An 11,091-nucleotide genomic window follows, 5' to 3' on the forward strand; every position below is an offset into this window, starting at 1 on the left:
TAGCGAAATTCAACGCTGCGCGACAACAGAGCGAAGAAATTGAAAAATAAATTAAAAAGAATATTTAATTTCATTTCCTCGAGTGGGGATCGAACTCACGACCAGTCACATACTTACTGTGCCACGATACTGGCCTTCAAAATAACTATATAATAATATGTTATTGACATATTATTAATTTATTGTGATTAAAGTAATAACTAATTAATTAAAACAAATTACTTTATCAGTTATTAATAATAGCTAGTGGATAGGGGGACGGGGGTCAACACCAAAACGACTTCCTCATTTAATTTATAATTTACAAATAACAGAAGCGAAACGTAACAGTAGCGACGATGAGCAAACAGACAAAGTAATTTTTATCATTTATTATGTTATCACGAGTCCGCCTACAGCTGGGGCGTAGGATCAGCGATCAGTCGAGCGAGGAGACGGCGACCAGACAGGTTGTAGCCGCGTACACCGGTGACCTCGTACTATCAAATTAAACTCCAAAGATGAGTGAAGCTATCGATATGAGTGCTGATGAACAAGGGAATGTGTTGCAGGCCAAAATAATAACCATGGTCTGCCTGTTCACAATTTCCATGATATTTGGATGCGCTCCCATGGTTATTTCGTATAAGTACGGCTGGTTCACGAAATCTGATGGCACTAATATGAGAACTTCAAACAAACTGATTGTAGGACTGTTGTCGTTTGGCGGAGGAGTTCTCTTTGCTACCACTTTCATGCATTTACTTCCGGAGGTCGATGAAAATGTTAAATCACTACAAGGTGAGATAATACCTTTCTGACAATATAAATATAGATATTTGATAATATTATTAATTGAGCTTAATATTTTATACGTATGAAAGATATATTTTCGATTTGAAATATATATTTTTTAATAACTACCTATAGGAATCTATTTATAGCATTTGATATCCATAAATAGATACCCATCTATTTATCTATCTATTTTACTTACTGAAAATGTTTGACTGAAAATTACGGCTTATGCAAAATTCAATGTTTACCATTACTGAGGTAATTTGTCATTTTAAGAGAAAGCGGGTAACAACTTGATTTAATTTGATATAAGATATTTATATAGATATAATCACAGATAGGATGCAGGCTCAATTAGTTTGTAGTGACATTTGAAGGTAACATTTGGAATGTAAACACATGGCTAACAAGTGTTTGCCCATGACTTTCCGTAGAAGACAAAATTTATTCAAAGGCAATGCACCGACAAGCTTTGACGAAAAGCCTTATTATTTTGCTAATAATAGCTAATTGTAACAATAACAATTTTTTTTACAAACTAGAATAGAAGTAAAATAATAGTTTCTTTCGTTGGTTGTTTTTGTACATAGCTTAGAGTTTATTAACCTAATTGTTGTAGTAAAGATGTTAAGGTACAGAACCCTGATCCGTAGGTACTTAAAAAAAAAGGAATCCTTATACGATCACTTTATTGTCCGTTTCATGTCTATCTGTCCGTCTGTCAGACCATTTTTCTCGAAATAGAGTAGTGGTGTTAAAGTGAAATTAATTTGAAATCCAGGTCTCTCCAAAATTAACCTTGTAAGTCAGCGGAATTAAAACATACGTTTATGCATATTTTATGCAGTACTTTCATGAATACTTTTCGTCGACATACAATTACTTATATATAAAATATAAACAAGAAACAAGACAAATCGGAAAAAAATATTAGTATATCACAGAAAAATTATTACAAAATATTAGTTGCAATTAATTTCATAAAAAGTATGAGTGTATTCCACAAAAATTCCACAAAACCCGCAGACTATTCCACAAAAATCTCGACGGGCGAGCTCGATACGCATTTGACAAATTTTTACTTCATTTTAAGTCCTATTTTTTTATTAACTAACTTATTTTTCAAAAAGAAGTAACTTCTATATTCATTAACTATACTTTTTTCGTCTTTTCGTTAATTTAATTAAGTTGAACTATAAATATCTGTATTGGTATTGATATAATTGAAACAAAGACGACATTATAAAGTAAACGCTTGACAAACAAAAACTTCTTTTATTGTTATTTAGCTCTTGTTATTTAATATACATACGTGGGTTAAGTGGAATAATGAACGTTTGCTATTTATATCCCATATATCTAAGACCAACTGTCATTTATATAAATCTATGTCAGAATTTAACTGTACCTGCCTACACCCACATCAATAATGCTTAATCATTTCTACACCAAGAAAGGATAGATAGCTTCATTCTGTATCCCGCTTATAGTAGGATAGGCAGAGAGAACCTGGGAACCTAGTGTTAAGAAACTCTGTTCTTATTAAAACACTTCCTTTCTCCGCTTTTTGATGAATTCGGGAGGTTTGCGCCTTGAATGGTGAAACTCAACGCCGCGCTTCTCCTCGTTTGCCTTCGTTTGCTAGAGCGAGGAAATCATAATATTAAATATTTTATTTCATCTAGTGGGAATCGAACCCACAACGTTTACAGTCGCACACTTGTCCCTTACACTACGGCTGGCCTCAAAAGGACTAGATGAAATGAGAGATATTTCACTTTTAGGCCCCTAAGTATGAGATCGATCTTGAGAATTTAGATGATATATAATTTATGAATGAAAACGTCACGTTAATATCAATTTTAGTTTAGTTTATTTACTTTTTAGATAATTGATATTCTTGCTTAAATAACGATACACACACAGGAAGATGCTTAAATATAAAATACTGTACATAATGATTGTTTGTAAAATTAGTTACTTTCTCTATGTTAATATTGATACACTTGAGTTAATGTAAAGTGTATTATAATCGTAAACCAGATAATAATTAGCATACAGCTCCTATGTAGACGATAATACAAAATTTTTGTGTTCATTAAAGATTAATGACCGATTATTTATATCAAATTAGATATAGAATTTCTTTCATAATATATTTTTTTAAAGTTTATAATCGAAATAAAATCGAAGGCGTATAAGTAATAGACGTATATCATGCAGTTTTTTATCTTCTATAATCAATCGTTAAACAACAATTTTGTCAATACCTACATACTTAATTATATCAATTTTTTAAGGAAAATTATGAAGAAAAAGAAATGAAGAATTTAAAATTTTTTATCATTTTCCTGTTTAAAAAGTTGTTTATACTCTAAAGCATCGTTTTATTTTAAGAAAAATAATTATTTATATATATTCAACATTTTGTATATGTTCAGTTGTTTTTATGTGAGAAAAGCGTACGAAGCGAACAAAAAATTTTCAAAATTAAAAAAATAAACACCACTACATACATATTCCCTTCTTAGTGCTATATTATTTTTTTCCTTGTTAACATCTAGATGATATAGATACCATTAATATTTATTAAATAGGATTTAAAAAAAATCTCAAACATAGACATCGATATCGTGCAAAACAATTCTATTTTTCTGAATTCTTTTTCTGTAGCCATAGAACAAGAACGTAATGAGATTAGATTATGCTGTAAATTAACAGAAAAAATATTTAGAAATTATTTATTTATCACGACAAAATTTCCAAATCACTACTTAACGTAGATAATCAATTTTAATTAAATTTAAACACCAATTTAGTAATTAAAATATAACAATATATTTATATCGATTTAATTTTACAATTAGAGCGTCACTAATAAACAATACGATCAATTACTGTTATCAGTTTCAAAAAAGTTGGTAATCTTGTCAGTGTCTCGACGAAAAGTTGAATTAAAAATAGAATTATTGCCTTATCTATATATATAAAATCGAAAGGTCACTCACTCATCACGAAATCTGAGAAACTACATGTGCTAGGAATTTGAAATTTTGCATAGGAGCTATTTATAGGGCATAGGTGCTCGATAGGACGAGAATTTGTAATATTCGACTTCTAAGGGGTTGTTTTTGGGGTTGAAAGTTTGTATGAAACTTCGTTACTAAAATTGCTAGGAGCCTCAAATTTTGCATGGACGTAGTTCACGCAGGCGAAGCCGCGGGCGGGCCGCTAGTTAGGTATATATTTTTACACGTTTCTATAAATGAAATCTTGATAATTGAAATGGCCTAATGAAGATATTATTATAATCGGCTATGGATATCGCTTTTTAAATATTTTTTTGCAGAGAAAAATATTATTTTTCATAGTTAATAATAAAATTTCATAGTTATTGTTGCAGTATTTATTAGGTATATTTCAACATAAAATAAATAAATTAGCTTCACGCTGTATCCCGCACACGGGGGAGGCAGAGGGAATCTAGTGTTAAGATATTCCGTTCCCCACTTTCTGCCGAATTCTGGAGGCATTGCGTGTTGAGTGGCAAAACTCAACGCCACGCTTTGCCTCAACTCCAAAGCCAAGAAATAGAAATGTAAACGTAAATAAATATTTCACTATCTCGAGTGGGAATCGAACCCACAACCGTCGCGTTACAGTCACACCCTTGTGCCGCTGCGCCACAACGGCCTACAAGTACGTATCTATAGGACTTTAAAAATTTATCTAAGTCGAACGCAATTCATCAAAGGGGGGATCCCACAGGATTCCAACGTCGGTTATTGCTGCTTAAACTACTTACTGCAATTGGTCCCCGTTGAATTGTCTAATTTCTCTCCGGGAAGTCCAATGCATAGATAGTTGCTTTGACCTTTGATTTTTTGTACATATTTTCCTTTTGACTATCATAGAAAAATATTTGACTATTTTTTAAGTACATTACGATAACAACAAAGTATAGTAATAGGTGATAAATATAAATTAATATTGATTGATGAGCTTAGAATAAGAATAGTTTACTTTTTTTTTCAGTTTCACGGGCTATCCCGCATAAAGCAGAGCAGGCAGGCTAGGAAACCTAATGTTAAACCAGTCCGTTCCCCACTTTCCGCCAGATTTTCCAGGCATTGCGTGTTAAGTGGAGAAACTCAACGCCCTTTTGCCTTGGTATCATATAACGAAGAAATGAAAATATTAATAAATAATATTTTATTCCCATTTCATTCCCACCGAGTGGCCTCAGCGCCACGACTGACCTCATACAATATAAAATTAATTATTTGCAGAAAGTGGCGACTTACCCGAGATGCCGATATACCTAGCTGCGCTCATCATGTGCATTGGTTTCTTCATGATGTACCTAATCGAAGAGTTAGTTCACATATACATACAAAGCAGAGAAAACAAAAACAGCGGAACCTTTTCCCGCGTATTAAGTATACGGAGAAGCAGTTCGGAACCTGGTCCTTCTTCAGAAAAAACTGAAAAGGAGTTGGAGGCGAGTAATCAACAAAAGGAACACCATATTCATATTCCGAAAGAAGGTGGTGAAGATGTTATCGTATCGGCTCTAAGAGGTCTACTTATTGTCCTAGCACTGTCTATACACGAACTCTTTGAAGGTCTTGCAGTTGGATTGGAGGCATCTGCTAGAAATGTTTGGTATGTGCATATTCCCTAATTTAAATAATATCCACCTATATAGGCAGTTGTGGCACTGGGTTCGATTCCTAGACTTGGGGGAAGGATTATTATTTATTAATATTTTCATTACCTCCGCCACTCAACATGTAATGTCTTAAAAAAATCAGTGGAAAATGGGGAACAGTGTAAAGAGATCTTAACACTAGGTTCCCTATACCTACCCTCCAATTTGCGGCTAAAAAAAAAACAATAGCTTCATCTGTTTGACTGTGTAGGTATTTAATGCATTAGATTTGGACACTTACTGTTATGATATTTATTAATAGCTAATATTGCGTAAAAAAACTATAACATACATATACATTCTTTTTCAATCAAATTATCAGTAAATACAAGAAAAACTTCTCTTATCATCACGTACCTGGGTTTATTGTTTTTACTTAAAGAACACTTGTGTAAATAAGCATTATATTATAATAGTATTGTGCCGGTCAAATAAACCGTAATCCTATATAATTCGATTATAATATAACATTGCATGATCGATATTATTTTATATCTACTCTATAAAATTTCTTATTGCCGTATAATATTATAATAGTTTCTTTGTGGTTCAAAAGTCTTAATTTTTTATATCTTCCTTTATAAAAGAAGAGAGAATTAAATTTAAAATACAGATTTAGAAATCTGCTTCTGTACACGTTTTAATTTAAAATAAAGTTGAGATATAGAGAGGTAGGTAGGTTAAAATAATCATATTAATCAAAATTTTACTGAAATATTTAATACAATCAATTTTAAATATCTTTTTTAAAATTATTATAAAGACTAAAAAAAAGAATTCATTTAAAAGAACATATTTGATTTGCAGGTACTTATTTGGTGCTGTATCAGCACATAAATACATCATCTCATTCTGCATTGGAGTAGAGTTCCTTGCGGCGGGCACTAAGAGGTGGCTGTCGATAGTCTACATATTCACATTTTCCTTCGTATCAGCGTTGGGTATCGGCATCGGTATATTACTGGTTGGAGGTGCAGGAGCGACAGCTGCTGGTATCTACTCAGTTGTGTTGCAGGTAAAAATTCCAAGTTTTTGGGTCTAATATGCGATAGATTGTGTTTATAAGAGAATTTCACATTTGGGGGCTGGTTATTAATATAATTAATATGTGGTTAGCCCCCCAATAAAAATCACGTGTATTTTTTAGTATCTACAAACAATCTTGAATTTTTTTTTACTTAAATAAAAAAATATATTATAAGCAACAATATCAAATCAGCTTCGTCCCGCGCTGTATCCCGCACTCACCAGGGTAGGCAGAGGGAAGCTAGTGTAATACTCCGTTCCCCACTTTCCGCTAAATTCTGGAGGCATTATGTGTTGAGTTGCAGAACTCAACGCCGCGTTTTGCCTCGACACCAGAGCGAAGAAATGGAAATATAAACGTAAACAAATATTTCACTTCATCGAGTGGGGATCGAACCCACAAACGTCGCGCATACAAAACACCTTGTGCCGCTGAGTCACAACGGCCTCAAATTGAGTGGCCTGGGTAATGAATTGCCTAGATAAGACCTAATAATAATTGTAAAAAAACCCTAGAATATTGCTTAATGTTAATTTTATTCGTAAAACGACAAAATAACAATACTATCACCTCGCGTGTTTCAGACTGATTTAAATCAGTCGAGATAAGATTCGTATTTGTAATTTGCCTTTGATTGCACGGATCATTTCATATACTTGACCTCTTTACAATTTTATTATTTTAATGTGTAAGTTTGTATGTTTAATACTTTTTTTAGTAGAAATTTATTCTATACTAGATAAAATAAAGAAAAATAATTTGACGCTAACAGAACATAATCTTGGTGGAGCTAAAAAATAAATGTATAGATTCCTATCTGCTTTTCTTACGCATCGTCAAAATTGAAATACATTTCTTTAGATACAGGCTATGAGGACTGTAAGATCAATTTTTAGTAGTTTTAACTAGATATAATTTTTAGTAGTTTTAGCTCAACGCCGGAGCGAAGAATTGAAAATATTGAATGCCTCTAGAATTCAGCGGAAAATTGCGAACGGAGGAGTCACTAGGTGTCCAGGTTCCGTCCGCCTACCCCGTTATGTGCAGGATACATCGTAAAGCAAAAAGAATATATATATATATATATATATAATATACAGGGTGTCCCAGGAGTCAACGATAAAACGAAACCAGGTGATAGACCAAGTCATGACAGTTATAAGAAAAATATAAAAAAAAATCTTTGTCATGTATTTTTCATATTATATTGATTTTAAAAAATATCGGAAAAACCGACACCCTGTGATGGTTTTTCAAGTCCCAGGACTACAAATATCACTCTTTCTTCATTTTTTTTTCTGTAATGTAATCATGAGTAACCCTTCTGTGAATTACAGTTTAAGATTGAAACATACCTGCATCAGTTTTCAATAAAATATCGTGTTTTTGCCAAACATTAAATTCAAAATATTTACTACACTCAACTTTAACCGTCTGTACTATAAAAAAAATGTACTACACTGTTTTTGCAAGTAACTTTAAAAGTTGGCGCATTTAATCTGGATTCCGAAATGGTACGACACTTGTTGGATTACTTCTTTGTTGAAGAGAGAAAAATCTAAATACACGATAATCGGGATGACGTTCAACGTTTTGGTATCTTTTCCGATACATTCTAGCTGCAGCATTAGCGTTACATAACCATTCTCCATGAATGAAATAGATATTGGCAATGTGTCAAAGACCGAGTATATGGCCTGCGAGAGCCCAGACTCGAGCACTATCCTTATAAGTCCTGGGCCAGCCCCTAAGTCGGAAAACGTTTGGACGGTATCTTGCGATCACAGACCACACCAGTGACCTCCCGCCACTTAGCCCAGGCAACGCTTATCCGACCATGGAGATCGTGATCGATGCCTCCAGACGCGTGCATGACGGATCTAAGATACCTGAACTTTTTCGACTTAGGGGCTGACCCAGGACTTATAAGGATAGTGCTCGGGTCTGGGCTCTCGCAGGCCATATACTCGGTCTTTGACACATTGCCAATATCTATTTCATTCATGGAGAATGGTTATGTAACGCTAATGCTGCAGCTAGAATGTATCGGAAAAGATACCAAAACGTTGAACGTCATCCCGATTATCGTGTATTTAGATTTTTCTCTCTTCAACAAAGAAGTAATCCAACAAGTGTCGTACCATTTCGGAATCCAGATTAAATGCGCCAACTTTTAAAGTTACTTGCAAAAACAGTGTAGTACATTTTTTTTATAGTACAGACGGTTAAAGTTGAGTGTAGTAAATATTTTGAATTTAATGTTTGGCAAAAACACGATATTTTATTGAAAACTGATGCAGGTATGTTTCAATCTTAAACTGTAATTCACAGAAGGGTTACTCATGATTACATTACAGAAAAAAAAATGAAGAAAGAGTGATATTTGTAGTCCTGGGACTTGAAAAACCATCACAGGGTGTCGGTTTTTCCGATATTTTTTAAAATCAATATAATATGAAAAATACATGACAAAGATTTTTTTTATATTTTTCTTATAACTGTCATGACTTGGTCTATCACCTGGTTTCGTTTTATCGTTGACTCCTGGAACACCCTGTATATATATAATCGTTACGTAAATATATATATATATATAATCGTTACAAATTAAATTTTAAATCAACAATTTGCAGTAGATAGTTTACGAAAAATATTATGACTGAGATTATATTATAGTGATAGCATTATCGAATTCTTGAATCATTTAAGGATGCATTATTTTTTTTATCGGCCACATCTTCGCCATGTCAGTTTTAAGACATTAATGTCTACGTGCTTAGATAAGAGTACACACTTGAGTGCATCTGATTAAGTTAATATATTAGATACTAGGGCCTTAAGCCTAAATTTAGAAGAAAAATCTTATCAGTGAAATGAACGATAGTGTATATTTTATCAAGATTAACGAAAAAAAATATATTAATATTAACGTGATTTATTGTATCGCTAAGCCGTTAATGCGAAGAATATAATATAATATAATATATCTAACTTAACGATTGTCTGTCTGGCTATTATCTGGGGCTTCTCTAGATTAATTAATTAGTAATTAATAGGTACACTTTGACGAATGGATTTATAATTTTTCAAAGCATTTAATTTTCAGCTTCATGCATGTAACAGTGTAGACAGAGAGCGTCTAGTGTTAAGATACTCTGCTCCCCACTTTCTGCAGACTTCTGGAGGCATTGGGCATTGAGTGGCGGATATCAAAACCGCCCGTGGTGACACTAGAGGGTAGAAATGTTTTTTTTTTTATTTCCTCCAGTGGGAGTCGAACCGACAACCTGTCGCACTTACAGTCACACGCTTCTGTCCCTGCGCCACAACTTGTCTCATAAAATTTTTGAGACGTTCTCAAATATATCTATCTTTATTTAAAAAAATATAGCCAAAACATATGTATATACGTAACGAAGTGTTGCTAGTAAGTAATAATAATAAAAATAAAGTGTTTTATCATTATTTTTATTTCCAGGGTATAGCTTGCGGTACTTTAGTATATGTCGTTTTCTTCGAAATATGGAGGCAAGACAACACTGGTTTGCTGCAGTTCGCCTGCTCCTTGCTCGGATTTACTGTTATGGTGTCGTTGGAAACTATTGTTGAAATAGGTTTGTTATTTTAAATTTTCTAGAAATCAAGTAGTTTAAGGTATTAATCAAGATGGAATTATCAAATGGGAAAATTATATTTTTATTGCTATTTTGAACTAATAATAAGGGTAGTTTTCGTTTAATTAAATAATTAAAACAAGTATTTGTTGCGATTTTTTAATTAAAATCGCATTAAAACTACCCTTATTTAAAATTGCAATAAAAACAATGGCGATTTTTCACTTTAAATAAGAAAAGTATAAATTTCCTTGTCTGCTTTTGAATCTAGACACCGTGCGTCTCGCTTATGTAATTGATGTCTTATTAAACTTCAATTCAAGTACTACTAGAGAGAGGGTTAGGTATTCTATATTTATAATAAATGTAGGTGTATCTTCATCCTCATTCTATTAATGTACAGATTCGCTAGGAATCATCAATAGTTTAATGTATTACGTACCACTATTTTTGATATGATGAATATATATTTTTTAATTATAACTTTTTTTTTCAGTTGCTTGATAATGAAGGCTGACTTTTTTGTTTGTTTGGTATTATGTGATGTCAGCAGCATTTTCACGAAGACATCAAACGCGACGCGATTGATAATTTGATACGACCGAAGTGTAAAAATAAGGCTTGTGCATTTTAAAATGTTCGCTTTTAAAACCTTTATGTTAAGATATTATAATTATGAAAAAAATGTGTAATGTGTTCATACTCTATTTATTACATATAATTTATTGAGTATAGTAATAAAGTGTATAACTATATAATTGTTACCTATTGCTTTTTATAAAAAAAAAATATTTAATAGGGATACTTAAAATAATTATCTAAGATTGTAAATATTAGCAAGTTTTCCATATTAAAATCATAAAAGCTACTAATGACTTGTTTTTTATTTCCTTTTGCATCAATGATTGATCTGTAACTTTTAATTCTAGAAAATAATTTTGCTTTCCAAGCTAGATACTTAA

At 32.4% G+C, this 11,091-nt stretch overlaps 1 protein-coding gene across 1 annotated transcript; it reads left to right on the plus strand.

Annotated features, from left to right (window-relative positions):
* Positions 1–383: 383 nt before the first annotated feature.
* On the plus strand, positions 384–10,997 carry LOC146536785 (zinc transporter ZIP1-like). The gene is made up of 5 exons (XM_085189531.1): positions 384–780; positions 5,067–5,442; positions 6,296–6,503; positions 9,994–10,129; positions 10,626–10,997. Exons 1-5 carry the CDS (start codon positions 501–503, stop codon positions 10,631–10,633), a joined length of 1,008 nt encoding a protein of 335 aa, XP_085045657.1. The 5' UTR covers positions 384–500; the 3' UTR covers positions 10,634–10,997.
* Positions 10,998–11,091: the final 94 nt, after the last annotated feature.

This window comes from Heliconius melpomene, chromosome 8, assembly GCF_056956725.1.
Source record: "Heliconius melpomene rosina isolate 202511_hmr_F chromosome 8, ASM5695672v1, whole genome shotgun sequence".
Taxonomy (NCBI): Eukaryota; Metazoa; Arthropoda; class Insecta; order Lepidoptera; family Nymphalidae; genus Heliconius; species Heliconius melpomene.

What these genes read in the sequence shown, in the direction of transcription:
- LOC146536785 (XM_085189531.1), top strand. Translation starts at nt 501, where the DNA reads ATGAGTGAAGCTATCGATATGAGTGCTGATGAACAAGGGAATGTGTTG. An exon ending in GCATCTGCTAGAAATGTTTG is followed by an intron (nt 5,443 to 6,295) that starts GTATGTGCATAT and finishes TTTGATTTGCAG; the next exon opens with GTACTTATTTGGTGCTGTAT. An exon ending in TCTACTCAGTTGTGTTGCAG is followed by an intron (nt 6,504 to 9,993) that starts GTAAAAATTCCA and finishes TTTTATTTCCAG; the next exon opens with GGTATAGCTTGCGGTACTTT.